The 22779-nt window shown below is 43.7% G+C and overlaps 1 protein-coding gene across 4 annotated transcripts in view; it reads left to right on the top strand.

The window, feature by feature from the left end:
* Positions 1-22779, top strand: part of LOC119005103 (ryanodine receptor 3-like) — a 112053-nt gene that overhangs the window by 35582 nt on the left and 53692 nt on the right. For all 4 annotated transcript variants that reach the window (XM_037072595.1, XM_037072593.1, XM_037072594.1 and 1 more), the window contains exons 7-26: positions 1109-1208; positions 1660-1753; positions 2611-2685; positions 3222-3378; positions 4002-4166; positions 4626-4747; positions 5620-5800; positions 7045-7180; positions 8514-8609; positions 8887-9005; positions 10580-10713; positions 11831-12072; positions 12375-12567; positions 14742-14958; positions 15052-15156; positions 18034-18137; positions 19867-19950; positions 20162-20321; positions 22000-22147; positions 22380-22582. In XM_037072595.1, the coding sequence (XP_036928490.1) occupies positions 1109-1208; positions 1660-1753; positions 2611-2685; positions 3222-3378; positions 4002-4166; positions 4626-4747; positions 5620-5800; positions 7045-7180; positions 8514-8609; positions 8887-9005; positions 10580-10713; positions 11831-12072; positions 12375-12567; positions 14742-14958; positions 15052-15156; positions 18034-18137; positions 19867-19950; positions 20162-20321; positions 22000-22147; positions 22380-22582 (2835 nt within the window). The remainder of the gene's footprint in view (positions 1-1108; positions 1209-1659; positions 1754-2610; positions 2686-3221; positions 3379-4001; positions 4167-4625; positions 4748-5619; positions 5801-7044; positions 7181-8513; positions 8610-8886; positions 9006-10579; positions 10714-11830; positions 12073-12374; positions 12568-14741; positions 14959-15051; positions 15157-18033; positions 18138-19866; positions 19951-20161; positions 20322-21999; positions 22148-22379; positions 22583-22779) is intronic.

Here is a 22779-nt window from a genome sequence, read left to right as displayed (position 1 = left end):
TCTCCTGATGTGACAAGTTTTCAGATTATCCCAATCCTGTTACCACACTGCACTCTCCCCGTGACCTCTCCTCCTGCAGGAGGCTTAACGTTAAAAGCGCCAACTTCTTCCTCCTAAATGACTGCGAGACTGCTAACAATTGCATTAAGTAATGTTTGATTTGGACGGGAAATGTCTGCTACGGTGGATTATGACTTCTTTAGACCGCTGCCAGTGCCGTTTCAAATGAACCTCCGCTGTTATCATCCTCCTTGCATCCCCGCATCCAACCGCCATTAATAATGATTATGTTCCAATTGCGCTTCTGAGCTGACCTTTTCAGCGCTAGGCTTCCTTTAGTATTGGACCTTCCTACCCTCTAAGTTTAGCATCATAGCACAGTGCTATGTTATCCCGGGGAAACATGTCCCCTGTGATCCATGAAGTTGGTGACAGCAGCCAGGCGGTGTTTACCCCCCCGTGGCGGCAGGGGGCATAGCCAGATGACCACTATCGCCTTACAGTCACTGATGTCAATCCGGTAGTCTGTCTCCGCTGTCGTCCCGACAATGGCATGTGGGGACAGCACCTAAGGGCCGCAGAGCGACTCTGGGGAGGGAGGAACAGGACACAGCTGCCACAAAATTTTGTTGTTTGGAGTCTGATACACAGAAACTGTGGAAAACACACCCATGTCCAAGCACAGTCTCTCACACACACACACAGCATTACAGCCCCCCAGATGGTTTAAATCCCCATACTCTCATGGCATCTGTCAGTCAGTGAACAGGCTGGAGTTTTCTTTTGGATCAGTGATTACAGAGAGAGTTTAAAAACCTAAGCTGAACTCTGCCTGAAAAGTCAACATTTGGTGTTGAATTTTCAGAAATCCAGTGATGATCCTCTAGAGATTCATTGAAAAACAAAAAATGTTTAGCATGATCTTGTCGCACTAAATCATTTCATTCTGTAAAGCAAAAGTGTAGAACCACGCAGGTATAAGGAAATGATCTCTCACCTTTCTACCATTGCCCGCTTACATGCTGTGACAGTTCAGCCCGTTTAGTGTCATTAGTATTGACATATGCAAATGAGTGAATGCCGGATTTTATTTCCTTCTGTCCTGCAGCACTTATCCATCTCAAATGGCAACATCCAGGTGGACGCCTCCTTCATGCAAACCCTCTGGAACGTCCATCCCATCTGCTCTGGAAGCAACATAGAAGAAGGTAGAGACTGCACAAAACCTCAGCCTTCATCGTTTTTCCTCATTTCATTATTCTATAGCATTTCTTCAGCAAGCAAATTAAATGATTCAAGAGAAGAAAAAAATATATAAATTAAACATAAATGGAAAGGAGCGGGTGCAGGCTGTCAGATGAATGTAAATACAGTATAACTCAAGATGGGTGCCAGTTTCCACTAATTAGTCGAGGGAAGGTCCCCAAACATTCAGCACATTTCTGTGTTTGTGAAGTAAACAAATGCAGCTATTTCATAAGAAAGTGTCTCATTTAACTTGGAGGATCTGCTTACATACAATCTAAAAGCATAGTTTTTTAAAACCCACTTTTGCGATATAGACAGTCCACTTTGCCAGATTACATCTCAGAGATGACGTGCCAAAACAGGAAATGAAAGTCCCCATATCTAAGTCATCTGTCCTTCCTCCTCCAACAGGCTACCTGTTGGGTGGGCATGTGATGCGGCTCTTCCACGGACATGACGAGGTGGTGGCCATCCCAGGATCGGACCAGAGTGAAGAGCAGCAGAGGTGAGAAAGGCAAACTCGATCACGCTGGAGTATTGGGGGGACACACTGTGGTGGTGGTGAAGCAGTTATGTAGCATACGAGTAGCTAACTGACCTGTAAGTTACGTACCTCAGCTCCCACCTTGCTTTACAAAAATGGCTCTACCCTGCGTGACACTGGACTCTCCGGGGGGCCAAAATGGCCACCGCGTTATTTTTGTCCACGGTGTAGCTGTGTCTGTGCCAACACAGAGGAGGTAGGCCGCGGGAAAAAAAAATGGCACACTGGGCTCAAAGTGGGTCAAAACAGTGGGCAAGGCCCATTCACATTCGCCAGGTGCCAGGAGATGTGTGTTCCTCCTGGGCACAAACACATACACACATCGGGTCTATTTTTAGAACAGAGAATGTGAGGGGCGGGATTAGATATTAATTTCCAGCACTGGCCTTTTTCCCTCTGTTGTCCTTGAAATCAAACAGACGGAGCGAGCTTTTTAGAGGTCTTAGAATTTTCTGGGGCAGATCAAACACACTCCAAGCTGTCAGCGGGGGGTGATGAGCGATTTCTTTTATCTTTGGACCCAGTCACCCATATCGCTGATAGACAGTGTAGTTGTGGGTTATCAGGGCACACATGTCTCTGTTTGAAGGATGTGATGCTGTTGTCGGCAGAGTAAATACAGCCCGTGCTCTAGTTTGTGTGTGCATGTGTGTGTGAGTCCGACATCCTCCCAGTGAATTTCAGTGTGACAAATGAGAGCAAAGAAGTGGCGTTCTGCAAAACCAGGACGAATGACCTTGACAGCATCAGCAGTGGCTAGACATTTTAAAGCATCCCGCCGACAGACCACCCACTCATTCTTCTCTTGCATCCCCCAGGATAGTCAACTATGAGACGGGTAAAGCCGGTGCGAAGGCCAGGTCCCTATGGAGGCTGGAGCCACTCCGAATCAGGTGGGCTGAGTTTCGCTCGATCTGTTATCTATCCCCTTTCCTTCCTGTTAGTGACTACATATTTTATAGTTGTTTTTTTCAATTTCAATCCATCTTTTTGTCTTTTAGTCCCCTTTCTCCTTTTTCCTTTCTTCCCTCTTCCCTCCTGTGATTTAACACTGCGCTGTGGCCTCGCTGTCATTTCATTCCTCTGTCTCCCTCCATCTTTCTCTTTGCTTCTGTCCTTTGATCCCGGCTACTTTACAGCCTCAAGGGGCTGCAGCTTTCCCTATTTCCTTTTTGTCAAAATCCCTACTCGTCACATAATTTTAACCCTGGTTCGTTCTGATTTTCCTAAACAGGAACAAAGGACATAATTAGAGAAATGTTTTTTCAGCTATTTGATAATCATTCTACCACATGGCATGCTGGATAATTAACAGCTGGCAGCAATGTTTGGATCAACTAATTGGCGGATTATAAAAGGCAGCCTTTGTCTCCTTGTATGTTTGCATGTGCGCTTCATTTTAACTTATTGGTGCGACCTTCCTTTACAGCTGGAGTGGGAGCCACATCCGCTGGGGTCAACCTTTCCGACTTCGGCACCTGACCACAGGTCACTACCTGGCCCTGACCGAGGACAGGGGGTTGGTGCTGCAGGACCGGGAGAGGTCCGACACTGTCGCTACCGCCTTCTGCTTCAGAGCCTCGAAGGTTAGTACACACAAGGGCACAAGATGTATGCACTTGACTCCCTGCTGCTCCCCAAGGTGACCTGTGTCACGTGGGCTCAACTGCACATTTTCTTATTAAGCACAACTGGGGACGATCACCTTTCAACCTTCACAAACGAACCGCCCACTCTAGAAAAGTCACCATTTTTCCAAGGACAATGAAAATTATTGGACCAGTGCAAGCTGCGTCGTAGAGGTTAATTTAGCTGAACTTGCAGACTCTGGCTGAACCGACCATTTAGCCTTACTCCGTGTAATGGAGTCTCTAGATATGGCCAGTGATTGTGAGCCAATTAGTGACCCTTCCGATGTGGATTTAAAGCACGCATTATAGAGCACAAGTGAAGTCATTTATCACTGAAGTCCTCACGTCGATTATGGGCTGCAGTTATATCTGATCCTAATAGCAAAACAAATACAATCATCTCACTGTGATGGATGGAGCCATAAACAGCAGATGCAGATGACATTTGGTTGGTGGTTGATTACGAACAAATCTGCATGCAGTGCGTCTGAATATGCATATTTCTATGATTGAGCCGGCGTGCTCACGCGTTCCACCCTGGCAGCTTTTGACGTTTTCATTTTCTCCCCTCTGTGCAGGAGAAGCTGGAGCAGAGCCCCAAGCGGGACATTGAGGGCATGGGGGTGGCGGAGATCAAATACGGGGACTCGCTCTGCTTCATCATGCACGTGGCCACGGGACTGTGGCTCTCCTACCAGGCACCCGATGTCAAATCTGCACGTCTGGGTCCCCTCAAGAGACGAGTGAGCGGAGACGAACACAAGCACACACACTTCCCGTCTTTCGGATGCAAAGCACATAGGAGGGCAAAACAAAACTAATAAATAAATGAGATTCCTCGGAGCGGATAATTATTTTTAGGGTAATGAGTTGATTGAGTTAAGATGATTGCACGTTAGTTTGGATATCTGCCTCGACTAAATATAAACCCTGTCCCTTGGCGAGTGTGGCAGAAGTGATAGAGCTGTGTATGAGCGATAATGCGCGCGACAATGTGTCCTCCATGTAAACACAGCCAGATAGCCTGTAGTGTCAGCACCTGTGTTCCAGACATTGTGGCTCGGAGCTGGCTGAGGACGGCTGGACACTTTCGCTCCATTAAATGACTTCCTCTTAGTCTTTTGGTTCCTTTCCCTCCTTATTTCCCTGCATTCTCTCGTCGAGGTTATGTCTCACCCTCTTTCTCCTCCTGCCCTCTCAAGGCGTGCCTGCATTCTGAAGGTCACATGGACGACGGGTTGACCCTGCAGCGCTGTCAGCATGAAGAGTCCCGCGCCGCACGAATCATCCGCAACACCACATTGCTCTTTAACCGATTCATCAGGTATGTTTGACAACACTGCCATCCCTCACTAATGCACGCAGTGACGTGCTGACACAAATTGCCCAATTAGGCCAAATTACAGTCCACATTTGTCTTAAGTCACTTTATGGGGGTAATCTGCGAAACCTTGCGCAAGCGCCGTGCTGATGAGGGTAGACCATCATTATTGGAAAGAGATGATAAAACGAGAGTCCCTCAATGCAATACATTGCCAAATCACATAAGAAGCCTACAAACTACTTCTCAAAGCCCCCGCGGGACCCTCACACAGTCCAGACAAATTGTGATGTAGTGTCCCTCTAGGCTTCGAAATTCACCCAGTGGAGAGTTAAGCTCTGGGCCTTGTGAGTTTTGACTGAGTGTGGTGCTGAAGCCCCAGACAGCTCACTCGGTGGTCCAGTCATGCGTTTCAAAATGGCAAACATTGCGACGGGCGTCACGGCTACGCACGGCCAGCTGTGAAAAAAGGAAGCCACGGAGCACGTAAGTGGATGCATCCAGTGCCCATATTTGTTATCAAGCGGCCTGCCGTCCCTCGGGTCGGGCTCTGGGCCACTCACGGCACGAACATGTGAGAGTCTGTCAGCTCCCCCCCACTCACCCCTCCTGAGGCTGTGACACATACATCTCCCCGCACCCCTCCCTTGCATACGACAGGAGCTATTTTTAGCCAGCCAGCGGAAATCAGCATTTCAGCATGGATGAACCTGTGGGCTCAACATTGCGTTAGTCATCACAGTCTCTCCTCCACTCGGCTCAGTCACTACCAGGAGGGTATTCATTTGTGATGAATGGGTGCATTTTTGCAAACTATACCTGTCTGAATTTTTTGTATGTTGACGTATCTGTGATCTTTGTGTTCCCCTTCCCAGAGACCTGGATTGTCTGGGCGTTAAGAATAGGGTGCTGGTCTCGCTGCCTGTTGAAGAGGTGCTCCAAACCCTCAATGACCTCATCGCCTATTTCCAGCTCCCTGACGTTGAGCTCGAGCATGAAGAGAGGCAGATCAAGCTGCGCTCCCTCAAGAACCGGCAGAACCTATTCAAACAGGAAGTGAGTTTCACCAGAAACGAAGGCGTAGCGAACTGACAGCGCATGAAATATCAATTAATAACACTCCGGGCTGTTGCGCAGTGCAGCAAAAATATTAAAAACTCCATCTGGAGTAAAGATTTGACTATTCGACGATTTAGGCAATTTGAGTAAGTGACAGCACATATGAGCGAGCTGAGAGCAAATTGGCAAAAGACAAAGTGTGTGAAAGGCTAAAGCAGTTGATTCTTTGCGGTGTGTTTGAACGCCGGCATGTATTTGGAAGCATTGCGTTTGAGGGTGTCAGCAATTTTTGGTGTTATAAGTTTCTCCCGAGGCTGGCCCGAGTGCACTGAAGCCTTCCACTAAGCCTCCAGGACCCAAATTGCTTTCATCAATTACAAAATGTCAGCTGCCTCACTGAGGGGGCCGGTGATGTCAACTATCCGAACTCCCCTTAGCTCTAACAGGCTCCAACAGCGTGTTTCCTCAGGCCAACATGCACAAGTGTGAATTGGCTCAATGAAATATACATATGCCTTTTTTTTTTTGCTGCATATTTCAGCAACTCACCTCTCATCTCACTTATCTGTCCTCCCATGATAATACACCAAAATAGCACATCCGTGTCCCACCCCTGATATATTAGATTTAGAAAGGTCAATTTGTCACCAGAGAGACCTGACTCAGGATTTTTCCTGGCATTATAAATCATCACCAATTTCCATTTTATCTTCTCACCCCTTCCATTTAGCATATCTGATCACTATAGATATTCCCCTGTAGTATAAATCACTGTGACACAACCACCAAATGGGACAAGAGAGAGCCAAAGGGCTGTGTTCGGCATGGTGTTTATGGCACAATATGTAAGAATCAGCCACCTGTCCAAGTCATACTAAAAAGAAATAACTGCTAACTTCTGCTAACTGTAGCTATGCTTAGCTAGTTAGCTCAGCTAGCCGTGCAGCTTGCTGTTCGGACTGGTAGCTCAGGGACCAGGAGAGCTCAGGAGCTTTGGACCAGGATGGGTCGTGGCTAGCTGGTTAGCATGCTATCTTAAGTAGATGCAACACAACACATAGACTTCATAAGGTCAGAACTGCTCATTATTCACCTTCTGTTGATAATTCAAGTTATTTTTTGAATTATATACTCGAATTTCAGCACATAAACATGCCATTGTTTAAATTGCATGAATTTCACTTGTAATTTTGAATGTGGTTATGTTATGTTCATGTGGTGCATCTCTGTGCATTCTCCAGGGCATGCTGACTCTTGTGTCAAACTGTATCGACCGCCTGAACGTCTACAACAGCGCCGCCCACTTCGGCGAGTGTGCCGGGTCAGAGGCCGGGTCCGCCTGGAAAGACATCCTCAACCTGCTATATGAGCTGCTGGGTGAGAAGCAGCTCTGCACGCACAAACACAAACACAAACACACACACTCACACAAACGTTGCTAAAATCAATCCCAGGGCCGAGAGCTTGAGGATGAAGTAGCTGTGAGCGTGTGCAGACCGGGTGTTTAACCAGCCAATTACAGATGTCTTATAGTGGTGGATTGGACGCTGCCAGAATTCAGACAGCTTGGCATGTACACACAGACACATGACGCATGCGCCATAATGCCCCACCATCTCCAACACTCTCATACATACTCGCATTGTTGGGTAAAGACTTGATGGCGTGTGGCCCGCTGCATACAAAGGAGCTCTGTGGTTTATGTGATGTGCCTCCAACAATGTCAGTCGTCACACACACTCCAAAATTTTGGGTGTCCCCTATTGGCCAGATGGCTTTTTATCCATTGGATGTCAGTTCTCATCGCAGTGCTGTTTACCGTTTTGTTTGCGCGCTCTCGCTGTGCTCTTTGTGTTCCTATAGCACGACGTCATCAGCAGAGATCACTTTAACCTCCTGCGCTGCCCAACATATGCTCTGTCAGATGTAGACGTGTCTCTCTAAAATGAGCTGGCAGGAAAAGTAAATATTTCTTTGCTCTTTGCTTTCTTCTCTGCTCTTCCTGGCTGCTGTCTTCTGCTGCGTCTGACAAATACAATGCTTGGCTTGAACATTTCCTTCAACATCTGTGACATAAAAGACGCATTTGCGAGCAGGCACGATTTTCTTTCCGTCGTGATTTGGCTGTGTTATTGTTCCAAAAGAAGAGGACGTGGGTTGCCCATATGTGGAGTGTATCAGTCACGCTGCTGCGTTGAAGCCCCCTCTGCCCTTCAAGTGTGTCCTTCACAATCTTATTTACACTGATTTCACCTCCTGGCTTGTACTGTATTAGTGTTCCAGCCACGTCTCTCTCTTCCACCGTTCCCTCCTCCACACACCTGCTTTGACACAGCACTAAGTGGATTTGGGATGCCTCCCTCCTTTCTTTTCCTGTCTGTCTGCTTTGGGTGACCCTGTCTTTTTTTTTTTTTTTTTTTTTTCTTTTTTTGAGGACATATGTGGGTGTGTGTGGTTGGGGGGTTGTCCGGTGTGTTTATGTCTTTTCTCTCCTTGTGTCATTCCCTCCCTCTATCTTAAGAATCTTCCATATTAATATGTATTAGGGTGTCAAAGCAGAACCCTTCTCCTTCCTTGGCTTTTGGCGTGCATATAAGGTGTCCACCTTTGGGTGACATTGTTTCTACTCGGGATCCATAACGCCACTTTGAACAAATACACTTAATTCTTTTAATATTTGACTCGTGCACGCTTTCTTTGTACCCCACAGCGGCGTTGATCAGAGGGAACAGAAACAACTGCACCCAGTTCTCCAACAACCTGGACTGGCTTGTGAGCAAGCTGGAGAGACTGGAGTCCTCATCAGGTAACTCATACTGAGATATCACAAAAACTACCTAGTTCCCTTTAATACTAATACTAATCCAGCCGAAGTGTTTAAAAATACATAAAAAAAATGATGCTGCTCGCTTAAAAATTCTATACATACCTCTACTTTTAAATGTATGGTAAAGAATGTATGAGCAGCACCGAGTGTTCCCTGTCGATCTTTGCCGGCTGGATGGCTCATTGACGAGTGTCCTCTGCGGTGTCTTTCTCTTCTGCGGGTGTTGACTAATTGATGAATTTTGCGGCTGTTGCAGGCATCCTGGAAGTTCTGCACTGCATTTTAATTGAGAGCCCTGAGGCCCTCAACATCATCCAGCGAGGACACATCAAGTCCATCATATCGCTGCTCTATAAGCACGGACGTAACCACAAGGTGAGCAGCAAAGAGCGCTGCTGCGGTGGAGGAGGGTTAACCTGGAGTACTGTCTCTGCTGTGATATAAGATAATGACACATGTGGGCTTTACATTTTCATGTAGAATGTGTATGAGATTCAAGGAAATTGTTGAATTGATAAAGATGAATGGAAACCACATACTTATTTGAATAAGGCAATAAAACAATGAAATTTGATCCTAAAAGAGTAGTTTGACATTTTGGGAAATGTGCTCCGGGAAGAAAGTGTATGTCTGTCAGGTTTATCTGTATCTTAAGGAATGAGCCAATTAGCTTAGCTTAGCATAAAGACTGGAAAGAGGGGGGAACAATTAGCCTCATCTTAAAATTTGCAGAATCTATCTATCTATCTATCTATCTATCTATCTATCTATCTATCTATCTATCTATCTATCTATCTATCTATCTATCTATACAAACTCTCTAGCTCTCTCTAGCTGCATGGCTAACTGAGCTAACAAGCTAAAATACAGGTAGCAGCGGTTAGCTACTCTGGTGATATGCTGCCCCTGTTTATCGGGAGGTCAACTATGCCAGTTCTTACGTATTGCACCTTTAAATCAGATCCGACACATTGTGATAATTAGTGCGCCTTAGAGGCACTGGTAGGTTAATTTGTAAGGTAATGAGGAGAGAGACTAGCTGTTACCCCTGTTTGTGTCCTTTATGCCAAGCTACAGCTCACCGGCTGCAAGCTCCAGCTTTATTGTTACACAAGAGCGGCATCATTTTCCTCGCGTACCTCTTGGCAAGGAAGCAAAAGAATGTATTTTCCAAAACGTCAAACGGTTCTTTTAAGATGCACACTGAAATAACTTGGATGTTGTCAGAAACTTTTAGCGAGACAGGAAAGCACACAACAGCCACTGAAAAAAGTGCCTGTTTATCTTGCATCCAGTCATCTCCAGTTCTCTCCTCATTAGGCTCGCCAAAATGCTTCACTGGATGCACATTCATTTCCATAACAGTTCCCTTTGGGCCCTTTTGTCACCTCTTTTTCTCTTTAGCTACTAATTCATTGGGCTTACCTTCTACCAGCATACAAACTTCCGTCTTTGACAGAAGGCTCCCGGGGGTTTGGTCGCAGTGTGTCCCCATCATGAATCAATCAGTTTAACAGTGAAATTAGATCAGGAGCAGGCAGTCAGCTGGCCCAGGTCATAAATCAGACAGGATGTATCATTTTGCTGTGGAAGCAGGAGGAAAGGGCCAATGATAAAGCGTAGGGTACACTGGTCTGTCACCCTTGGCTGAGCTTCCTGGCCCATTTAATTCTACGGCTTTGTTAGTCCAACATCAAAGGGATATTATTGGACATGTTTTTGCCCCCACTAAGCATCTCTGAGTAATTATGCAGTGGTTGCATGGGGAGAGTCTGTCCGTAGAGCAGCAACGCGGACAATGATCGGGGACAGAGATAATGAGTCATTTTTGGACAGAAATGTCTTATGCAGGGTTTAACAGCGAGGTCAATGTGTAATCAGTTATTGGGAACTGTTGTTGATCTTCCTCTTGATGTTGTTGCTTATTCCCCCCCCACTTTCTTTTTTAGATTCTGGATGTGCTCTGCTCGCTGTGTGTGTGTAATGGCGTAGCTGTGCGAACCAATCAGAACCTAATCTGTGATCACTTGCTGCCCAAGAGAGATCTGCTGCTGCAAACCCAGCTGGTCAATGATGTCCAGAGGTTAGAAAAGCCATCCAAGCAAAAAAAAAAAAAACACCTCCTTTTAGCATCATGCTTCTCATACTCACACTTAAAAATGCAGTGGTTCAAAGTATGGTATTCCTCCTTTATTAACAAGCGATTAAAGCCCTAGTGTGGGATTGGTGCAAAGAACGGGTTGTACCAACTATGCGTTAATCTACATTTGTAAGTACTCCTAGCGTTCTTTGTCACCGCTAGCTACTTTCAAAATAGTGATTCACTAAATTGAATTGCAGGATTTAAACTTAAAGGGGCTCTGTTTAATCCATTAACATGTATTTATCACTTTTTTTACTGGACGTATATGAGCAGATTGTGGTCGAAAGGTTAAGACACTATGCATGTATGCAAGTGCGCCATCTCAGTGCTTCTCTCTGCTCTGCAACTGGAGAGTAACAGTAGTTAATGTTAGTTTAGCAATGGAGTCCACACAACAAAGCAGTTCCACAGAGCCCCTTTAAGGAACAATGGGAAAATTAGAACTAGCGCAAGTTTTGTTAGAGTTGTCATTAATGATAAATAAAACACCAAACATGCATATCAGATTAATAAAATGTATACGCTTTGAAATAACTTTTTGGAAGTTATCATAATCATTGTGTTTGGTTCTACACATGTAAGACTACATGTCCAGTATAGACCATGTACACAACATGGTCTTTAAATTGGACAGTGAGCCACACACACCCAGCCGTGACGTGATGGTTTGGACAGTGAAGTGCTGTATAAGGAGGGAGATGTCTTTTACATCTCCTGTTATCTTGTACTATCCTTACCCCACACTTTTAATCTGCATACGATAAAAACAAACCATTTTCCTGAGGTTGAGATAATTATAACTCGAGTTTTATCTCTGAAATATCTCTGGCTCATATTCTTGACACCAGCGAAACGATCCGCCTTGCCCTGCTTTGTTTCAAGATATCGACACTTTTAAAGAACTTCCCGAACCAAACATATTAAACTAAATTAAATTATCTTGTCCTAAGGGCAGACTTTTTCATTAGTTTTAAGAAAAAAGGAAATGTATTAATGTGAGAATATCTCACTTCCTCTGAGGGACAAGTAATGATTTCCTGTTCCGCTTCTTCGCCAGCATGAGACCGAACATCTTCCTTGGGGTGAGCGAGGGCTCAGCTCAGTATAAGAAGTGGTACTATGAGCTGATGATCGACCAGGTGGACCACTTTGTGACCAGCGAGCCCTCCCACCTGCGGGTGGGCTGGGCCAACACTAAAGGCTACGCTCCCTACCCTGGAGGCGGAGAGGGATGGGGAGGCAACGGAGTCGGAGATGACCTCTACTCGTTTGGTTTTGATGGACTCCACCTCTGGTCAGGTCAGTGGAGGAATACAAATGATGGAGCTCTGTTCCTATCATGATAAGCTAACATATTAAAGACGAGTGGTAACCCTGGGCTACAGCCAGGTTGCGTCTAGACGCGACCGGTGCCCTGGAGGGATGATCTCCTCGCCTAGAGTGCGTGTAACAGTGTGCATTGGTGTGTGCAAATTTGTGTGTTCAGTCCTGTGTGTGAGAGAGAGAGAGAGAGCGAGAGAGAGAGAGAGCCATGATCCATGCCAGCATCGCTCACTGGGTCGTATTTCACATAACCGTGTGTGTGTGTGTGTCCCAAATAGGCCGTATCCCGCGGGCGGTTGCGTCCATGAACCAGCACATCCTGACCTCAGAGGATGTGGTGAGCTGTTGTTTGGACCTGGGCGCTCCCAGCATCTCTTTCAGGATCAACGGACAGCCCGTTCAGGGCATGTTCGAGAATTTCAACACAGACGGGCTCTTCTTCCCTGTCGTCAGCTTCTCTGCGGGGGTCAAGTGAGTGTGTATTTGTTTCTCCTGCGTGTTGTCTCAGACGAACAGACTCCCCTGAAATTCCTGGGTGATGAATGAGTCACGCAGAAGATCAGATGAGGCAGACTGGCTCCAGCCAAAAGAAATGCACGGCACACTGTGTATACAGCACACCTACACTTACACAAACACTGCCTGTGTGAAATCCATCTAATCCACCTCCTCTTTCTGGTCCAAATTCATTAATCCTCAAGGCCTTGAGATTGGACCCAGGTAAAAAAAAAAAAGAAAAAAAAAAGAGAGAGGCTAGCTCGGCTCTGTTGCTATGGTGACCACAGATAGCGTGACTGACAAGACTTAAAAATGAAATTTCAAGCTCCAGCGGTTTTCCATGATTCCGTGATTGACTCCGACTTTGTGGAGCAAAGCAACATTTTTACATTAGCAGCTCTTACTCTTTGAAGCCCAGAGACACCTGACACCAGGAGACCAGTCTGATTTTATTTGGTCGTGAAAGCCGTCCGGCAGTGAATTCAATTCTTACTGCCTGATTAAAGCGAATTCTCAGAAGGTAATACCATACCTGATGGTTTATGAGCAGTGGCGAGGGAAATGAGATTGCTTCAGCAAATTGTGCTTCATAAGGGAATTGCGGTGGACTGTTAACTCAACTTGTTGTTGTTGTCCTGAGTTAATTCATCCAGCATGGCTGTTCAGACTTTGTTTCATCAGTGTTCATCCTGCGGCTATAATCCCTCTGTGAGGCTGTTTTTAGGCACAGTGATTCTGTGAACCAATGTTTGTGTGGTTACATGCTCAAAATGACAATATTGACAGGTTTATGTTAGCCAGTCTTTCAGTGTTCAAGAATTAGTTTAGTATTTTGCCGGCATCTGATCTCAGACCTAAGGCAAAGTTTATTCAGATGATCTTGATGCGACGACATCTGTACCAAAATTAATGGCAATCCATCCAGCAGCTGTTGAGACATCTTTACTGCCGTCATGCTCAAATTTAATTGGTCAAAAACTGCTGCAAGCTCTTTGAACCTGACAGATAGTGCCTGGTTTTTCACCTGTGGTGAACACAGCGTATGGCTTATTGCTTTTTAGAAAAGCAAAGAAAGTCCATCCGCTGACTTCAAAACAATGCCTCAAGGTAAGAAGTGACAGGAACCTTCATAGACATGCACAACACAACACAACACAACACTGAAGTTCTGCAGAGCCCCTATAAGTTTTTTTTTTTTTTTTTCATTTTACAGTATAAATAACTTATTTGAAGGGCTTGTCAAAGTATTAATCATACTTTTCACTTTCTGTAGCCACAACTTTGAGAGGTTTGGTCGGTAACCACAGGCCCAGAGTTTGGAGTTGGTGCTTGATGGTGTTTTTTTTTGAGCCTCTGTTTTTCTACTCTGCTCTGTTGTCCTCTTAAGTTAGTACATGGCTGTACAGCAATCATTGTCACCGCTAACTCCACTGTTGGAGTGTGTAGACAACCATCATCCCACTATGGCATCAAGAGTTTAGATCAGACAGCTATTATAGTTATTTTCTGTTTCTGTAACATTTATTATCCATTACCCAAAAATCCACATAATCAAATCTGACTATCGAGTAAAAATCAGCTCATGTTTCATCCACCTCTGACTTTTAATGATTTGCAGAGTAAATGTTCATCATTTCGTCACCTTATAGCCACTCCTGCGTGTGTTGCGACACCTCGCAGCTTGAGCTTGAAACTGACCCAGTGAACAAGGTGAACATCTCGACGGATTTAAGCGTGCCAGAGAATGACAGCCCTACATCTTCCACTCTTCAATAATTGAGGGCTGCAGTCAGAATGGGCTCGGTTGCGTCACCACTACTACTTGAGTAGCTATTTTTGGTCGGCCTCAGGAGAGCCTCTTCACAGTGATGGCCTGAGACAGGCTTTTTTTTCAGTCTCAGAGCTAAACTTGTCCCTGGAACGGATTGAAGAGGAGGAAAAAAAGCTTTCACATTTAACCGCGTGGCTGGATTTCTTTTTCAGTGGCTGCGCCGTTCATTAATAGCTGTCTGATCATCACGCATGATTAAAAACACCGTTTGTATTTACACACACTTTTCCCCTTATTAATTAACCTTTCCTCCTACATCTTTAGCATGTAGAATGATAGAATACACCGGCAGGTGACCATTATCTTATCTCCCCAGGGTGCGTTTTCTGTTGGGCGGTCGACACGGCGACTTTAAGTTCCTGCCTCCATCGAGTTACGCTCCGTGCTACGAAGCCCTGCTGCCGAAAGAGAAGATGAAGGTGGAGCCGGTGAAAGAGTACAAGAGGGATGTGGAGGGGGTTCGAGACCTGCTGGGCACCGCACAGTTCCTGTCGCAGGCCTCCTTCATCCCCACACCTGTTGAAACAGGCCAGGTAAACTGAGGAGGGGAGCAGAGGACTGATTCTGCAGATGAACGCGTCAATAACCCTGTCAGTGTTATAACTTTTTCATGCCTGTCCCTTCAGATTGTCATGCCGCTTCATTTAGAGAAGGTTCGAGACAAGCTAGCTGAGAACATCCACGAACTGTGGGGCATGAATAAAATTGAGCTGGGCTGGTCGTACGGCAAGGTGAGGAACATCACACCTCTGGATCAAGAGATAAAAACAAAAAAAGAAAAGAAAAGAAAAGCATAACCCATACATTTTGCCATGTTTGTGGAGAAATAAGCGTCACAGTTTCACATTTTCTTAACAGATTTGAGTTAAAGGCCAGCTTGAAATGCTTTAGTTGTGAGCAGTATTAGAACTGAATCATCAAAAAGCCTGTACGTCATCTTGCTTTCTCTTTTATAATTTGCGGTTCACACCAAAAAAGAGGGTAAGTGGAAAGAACACTCTCATTTTTCCATGTTAGATGCTTTCCATACCATCCATTTAGACACCTCATTCCAGTTTGTTTGTAGGTAGAGGATTCATTGTGTCTGTACTTTAGTATAAATCATGAACTACACAGTATTGTTTCACCAAAGGGCAGAACAGGGTGTTTTGGCAATTTCAGCGCAGCAATAAACCAAGAGGAAAGGCTGCATTTTAATTGTTGTACTGTATTTAGTTTCTCCCATAGTAAGATATATTTTATTGAGTCTTTAAAGGTGTTCTATGTAGTTTTGGGGAAGAATTATCCCCAAAAAGACTTAATAAACACACTCTCTTTGACCTGACATTAAAGAACAACACAGTTTCATTCTGTTTTACTTTGATTATATTTGGCGGACCCTGCCACCTTTCTAGCTTCAAACAGTGTTCTGGGGACCTTGTTTTCATCTGAGAACAGCTTGTTTACTCTGTTATGGACAAAATGTAGATTTCTTCCTTTGTATTACCTCAGTGATATTGTAAATATTCAAATTCTGTTGTTTGAATTTCTTCTCTGAAACAACATAGCGCACCTTTAAAGACATAATCCGTCATCCAAATGTTAACCCGATGCCGGGTTGTAAATACAGATGTAGTTTGACATTTCGGGAAAAATGCTTGTATGTTTTCTTGCTGAGAGTTATAAGAGAAGATCAATAACATTCACTCAGCATAGCTTAACATAAAGACTTGAAACAAGGGAGTACAGCCAGCCTGGCTCTTTTCACAGTTCACAAATACAGGTCAACTAGATGCCAGACTTTGAGTATGGATTGAACAAACGAGGTACAACATGTTCATTAGTGAGCTTTAGATCCGTTGATGAGGTTTAGCCAGGCTCGGCGTTTCCCTCTGCTTCTAGGGATAATGCTAAGCTAACCGTCTTCTGCTCGTAGCATCATGCTTAACAAGCAGATCTCTCAACAAGAAAGAGTGTAAGTCTATTTCCCAAAATATCATATTATTCTTTCAAAGTTTGTTTAAAAGTGCACTGTGTAGTTTTAGGGAGGAAATTATTATCAGAAGAGAAAGATTTTCATTGACTGATTTGTTTTTACACTGAAACAAAGTCGCTTAGTTTTCATGCCTGAATGAATTGAATAAACAAACTGACCTTAAAGGACAACAAAGTTTCATACTGTTTTACTTTGCTTGTATTTGGCCGACCCTGCCACCTTCTTAGCTTCAGACTGTGCTCTGGAGGTCTTATCTTCCTCTGAGAACAGCTTGTTTATTCAGCTGTGGAAAAAAAACATTTAAGATTTTATATTATTACCTCATAAATATTATTGAAATTGAGTTTGAATTTCTTCTCCAAAACTACATAGTGCTCCTTTAAATCCTCAGAGTTAGTAATCGCAGAAGTAGAAAGCTAAGAAAGATATGATCGGTTAAAAACGACTATTTTACATCTTTTCACCAACTTCCTCAACTATATATGTCACTCTGCTTGCCATTTATGTGGTAAAAACATTCATGATTTGTCCCTTTATGTCTTCAAAAGACTGATTCTGGTTTATTGCACGTTTGCCAAACGATGAAATGATCTGCAAAATGACCTGTTTTGCCCTTAAAGGAACAGAACAAAAACACAAAGATGGAACACAGCTCTTATGTCTATAATACAAACATCAGAGTCCTCCCTTTGTTACTAACTGTCAGCTCTGATAAGGGCAATCGTCTCCTCCAATGGCTCAACGGAATCTTCAATTTAGCGTGACGGTATCGAAATGAAGTTAAATTTTTATTGTTTAGCTTTTATTACATTAGCTCGGGTTGCCAATGTGTCAGATGGTATTAAAACATTGTTGAGAGATAGCCAAGGGTAACAGTAGTCGATGCAGTTTGGATGTGGTCACACTGCAGCTCATTCTGTGCTCTTTAGTTGTCCTTCATTGTGATTAATTACAGCAGCAGTCACAGTAGATGCCTTCCAGCAGAGGGAATAAGCAAAGCACCGTTTGTTATTTATCCCCCTGCTGCATAAAGACACTTTTTTATTTTTTTCATTTATTGTTCGTCGCACAAATATAATTCTCTCTGAGGAAGAACCGCCAGAGAAGAGATTTCCCGTCGAGTTCTTGTACTATTCACAAAAGAGCTGGCTGGTGTTCATTGGACCCACACACGCACACAGCTGCATATCTGTACACAGCCCTGCATGTTTTCTTGGTAAACATCCGCCATTGCCATGCCGCCTCCTCTGAGCAGCATTGCCAAAGGGATTATTTGGCATGAGGTGCAGCCTCGAGAGAGGACTTACACCTCTCACTTGGTATTCCAGTCGTACACCTTTCTACCTCCCCCAAGAAAACATGCTCCCTTGTTCCTCTTTCATAACATGTTCACTAGAGTAGACTGTCTTATCACTGCAACCAGTAGCAGCCTGTGCCGAAACCACATTCCCCTCTCCTTGTTGGTTCACAGTGACACAGTGACTTACAAGGCTGTGTGTTTCATACGCATATATTTAGTAAACTTTCCCACGTGACGTACATAGACGTAAGAGCTACTGCAGACCAAAGGTGCAGGCAACAAAGAGAAAGCTGAAGTATTGTTTCTGTGACTGTTCTTTTTTTTTCCCCATAGATAAGGGATGATAATAAGCGGCAGCATCCGTGCCTGGTGGATTTCTCCAAGCTGCCAGAAACCGAAAAGAACTACAATCTGCAGATGTCAACAGAAACTCTGAAGTACGTTGAGCATTTGTGGATTGATTTTACCCGCTGCGCTTGTGTCTTTGAAGAGAAGAAGAAAGAGAGAGTGTGGGAGGAAGTCAAAGAGAGAACAGACTGATTAATTACAAAAAAAGACCAGATGAGTTTGTTTGCTTGTTTATTAGCATTATTTAGGAGCATCACACATGTGACTGGAGGTAGATACAGTTAAGACTAGTTCAGTCAGCTAACTCGCATGTAATATGTTGTGATGTGAGTGTATAGTGTGGAACGGTATGCATTAACACTTGTAACCACTGTAGGTCTGACAGTGTTTCCTCTGATGCAAAATTCATCTGAGGAATTTGCTAAGGAATATTATTATGACATTTGAAGGATTCATCTGCAAAAGCAGTTATCTCCATTTTGATTTTTTTTCTCCAAATTATATTTTTTAATCTTGTACTAAGAAGGGAAAGCAATCAAAGTGGTATTTGTTTGTTTTTTTAGTTTTAAGAACAGCTTTTATCTGGTTTTCAAATAAACTCTTTCCTCTTACTCATTTATACTTCATTTCCATGCCTGCTTGGTCATGCATTAATCTCTATATAACTGCATTTAGTGGCAGGACAAACAAAACTGTAGACTGAATACTGTTTTCTCTCTGATTAACCAGTCATATCAAGACATTCATTCTTTTTATACAAAACAAAAGAAGACCAAAAGATTTAATAATGGGAAAATGGGAATGGGAAATAACCCTTCAAACCCTAAACCCTTCAGATTTAGTTTGAATGCTGCCGAAGTGCATCCTTCTGCATCTGTATCTGTCCCCCCTCTGCTCTGTGGGTGACCTCGGTCAAAAAGAAGCACAGATATGAGGCTTGTGATGCACACAGGAGACAGCGATGTAACATCGTGCTGTTTTTTGGTAAGGATATCACCTGGAAACACCCTGAACAGAGCAAAATCATGAGAAAACACAGGAAGAGGGCAAGGTCTGCTAATGCAGACGGTAACACACTTTTAGTTGGTCAGCAGTCTATATATTTTTGTTTAGTTTTTTTTTTGTTGAAGGAAAATCCATGTAGTATACCTTTAACCAACTGATAGTGACATTTTAATTTGGTTAATTTTACCTCAAAATCAGATGGAAGTTAAAAGTGTACAGAGGATGTGAAAGTGTGTCATTACTTACAGTCTAAATGAAGTTGTACCAACTCATATAGGATTAAGATACATTAGCTGTAAGATAAATGGTCTTTCATTTCCTGTGTCACTCAACCAAACAGGTCTTCCTGGTCCGTTTCCACTTGTCAGTGCTCTGGTTCTCCCCATAAAGGTCCCAGTGAGACTTATTATAAGTGCTTTACATAAACGCTCCTTAAGTGATATGGGAGAAGGTTGAGGCTTGCCGTGATTAATCTTGATCTGTGGCTGTGGTAGACACATCTAGGTGACGCTGATGGCTTCCCGAGTGACATCAAACCCATTTTTCCTGTCACTTTGTCCTCTCGCAAGGTGTGAAGGAAATTTGTCAAAAGCTCTTCACACCCAGTGCATTCCACTGGGTGTTCTTTGGCCTTTTTTCGCTCCTGACAGATTAGGACATGCACATTTGAACCCATCGCTGCTCCATTTGAACACTCCCAACCCCTTCTATTGTTCCTGTTGGATCTACATGTGCTACCCGGGTGGTGGGTTAGACACGATGTACAGGACAAGCTTCATTCATCTGCTCCCTTTATGTTGTTTTCTCCCACAGGACCCTGTTGGCATTGGGCTGTCGTGTGGTTCAGGTTAACCCAAATGCTGAAAGCTCCCTCAAAAAGATTAAACTCCCAAAGAAGTAAGTGTGCAGGTTTATATTTAGTGTATAAATCCCTTTAGAGGACACATTTTTTGTTTGAGACAAAGCTCAGTTCAGACTGTTTGTAATAAGAAATAAGAGACATGAGACAAAAAAGTTCATTTATATATTCACCATAGATGAAACATATCATATTTTAGGCATTTCTATGGTAAGAACAAATCACTATCTTTCACTGTCTTTCCTGAAGCTACATGATGTCCAATGGTTATAAGCCGTCTCCTTTGGACCTGTCCGACATCAAACTGACCCCAGGTCAGGAGCTACTGGTGGACAAACTGGCGGAGAATGCACACAATGTGTGGGCCAAGGACCGCATCAAACAGGGATGGACCTACGGCATTCAGCAGGTACACTTTTTCATGGACAGTAAAACAGACTTTTATTTTAGTAAAAAAAAAACAAAAAAGGAACTCACACTAACAAGGGTGAAGCGTGTGTGTTTTTCTTCTTCCTTCTGTTTCCAGCTTTCCCTCCTGTATTTTTTATGTGTGCAGTTTGTCCTTCATGCTTCATTAATTCACCCCTCATACAGTCTATACCTTACAAGTGCAAGTGTCAGATGGTTTGTTGGGCCTGACATTTCTCAGCTATACGTCATTATTCGATATGCAGCAAGATGTTCTGCAGTAAAGGGCAACAAGAACGTACTATGCAGAACGCGCCGATCTCTCCTCGTCTGTTGGACAAAGAAGTGCTAAAACCGAATACAGGGCTACTGTTGCCTTTGTTTGTCTGGCTTTTTGTTGAATTCGGGTACTGTTGCCATGAAATTGGATATAACACACTCTCCTGAAATCACAGATTCTCCACTGCTTTGCAGATTTTCTCTCACAATGTGATGCAGAATGTATTATTACTGTGAAAACATGTATTTCAAGGCAAAATGATGTTAATCTTGTCGAATCATCTGGGTTTTTTTTGTTTTTTTTAAAATCTGAGTGTAACCATTCTTTCATTAGAGGTGCATTATGTCATTTGGGGGACAAAATTGAGTTAGCTTTGAATGATTTTTTTTTTTTTTTATGTCTAAACAAATTTAAATAAAAAACTCTCTTAGTCTCCATTACTGATTAAAGTGAAACAACAAACTGAACTGCAGACCCTGCCACCTTTCTAGCTTCAAACAGTGTTCTGGGGAACTTATTTTCCTCTGAGCTTGTATGTTCAGTTATGGAAGAGATAAATATTTCTTAGTTTGTATTTGTACCTCATTATTAGTATAAATATAATGACAATTCTTGAATTTCTTCTCCAAAACGACACGATGCCCTTTTTTCCTAGTGAAGGTTCCTTAATTTTACCCTATTTAGTGTGGAAAAACAAGGCTTTCTGTATGATAGCTGGACACATTAAAGGCCTGGAAAGAGGGAAGAGTTCTATAATCAGATATTGCTTCAGAGTAAGCATCAACACACTCCACATTAGTGTTTTTTCCATTTATCCCTGCTCTGCCAATTTAACTAGTGTAAACAGCTGAAGTTACATCTGCCTGTTAGTGAGCATTCATATAATGCGTATACACATGATATCATATGTGAACTTTCTATTTCAACCTTTTAACCGTCAGTAATTGAAGGTACCTGTAAATGTTCATACTGTTTGGTTAGCGTGTGACCAGGTTACCGAGTAGCGCTTTGGAAAAATGCCACAAGGTTTTCATTTCAGCCCCATAGTGAAAGGGAAATCAGTGAAAGCTGCGATGAGAGACCAGACAAACTAGCCTGTGATCGCCATAGTCGGCACAAGATTTCAAATTAAGCTCCACAAATCTGCTTAAGTAGTATTAATATGATGCTTCCACGGTTGAGCCTCAGTGGGAGTGCAGCTATGGGAAATGACACAAGAAAAATAGAGGAAGTGATGGGCAGCAGTAGCCCAGTGGCAATAAATGGCCAATTAACTTCCCATTTACGGGGATTGTCAGCACACTTGTGAGGCGCACAACAGTTGGCCTCCCTTAAGCCGGCCTACATTTGATGAGACAGTGCACACAGTTTTCTCTGACTGCCTGTATTCTCCCTGCAGGATCTGAAGAGCAAGCGTAACCCTCGCCTGGTCCCATATGTTCTGCTGGACGAGCGCACCAAGAAGTCAAACAGGGACAGCCTGCGGGAGGCTATCCGCACTCTGATTGGCTACGGATACAACATTGAGCCCTCGGACCAGGAAGGCGGTGAGTCAGACTCGTGAATGTGTGCCTGTCAAAATGCACAGGTGTTTAAGTTGTATAGCACAAATACAAATGGTGTTATGCTCTGATAACAATGACTTAACTATCCAGTCCAGATATAAACAAGTGTTAAGTGACTGCTTTGACCTCACCCAGTGACTGTTTTGCAGTTCGAGTCCTGATTTCCTTATTTGTTCTACAACCTGACACTGTGCCTGCCCTTTCCGCCCAGTAGGACAGGTGGTTGAGCGGATCAGCGTTGACAAGGTGCGCTTCTTCAGAGTAGAGAGGACGTACGCGGTGAAGACCGGGAAGTGGTACTTTGAATTCGAGGCTGTGACGGGAGGAGACATGAGAGTGGGCTGGGCCAGACCTGGCTGTAAGCCAGACGTGGAGCTCGGCACAGATGAGCTTGCCTTCGTCTTCGATGGATACAGGGTGAGCTATATCGATCTCTAAATATGTGCAGTTTTAGACACTATGTGGTGCAGTAGTGTTGACATTTTCTATATACTGTTGAGCCACTTGTCCTTTTTCCTTTATTTCAAGACTTTAAGCTCTTAAAAGAGATGAGAGTTTAAATTGAACTTATTGCAGGAAAAATAATTGACGTAAAGACTAAAATTGAGATTAAA

Source organism: Acanthopagrus latus, chromosome 16 (genome assembly GCF_904848185.1).
Source record: "Acanthopagrus latus isolate v.2019 chromosome 16, fAcaLat1.1, whole genome shotgun sequence".
Taxonomy (NCBI): domain Eukaryota; kingdom Metazoa; phylum Chordata; class Actinopteri; order Spariformes; family Sparidae; genus Acanthopagrus; species Acanthopagrus latus.
Note: the sequence above shows the minus strand (reverse complement) of the source record. Positions and strands in the feature narration are given on the sequence as shown.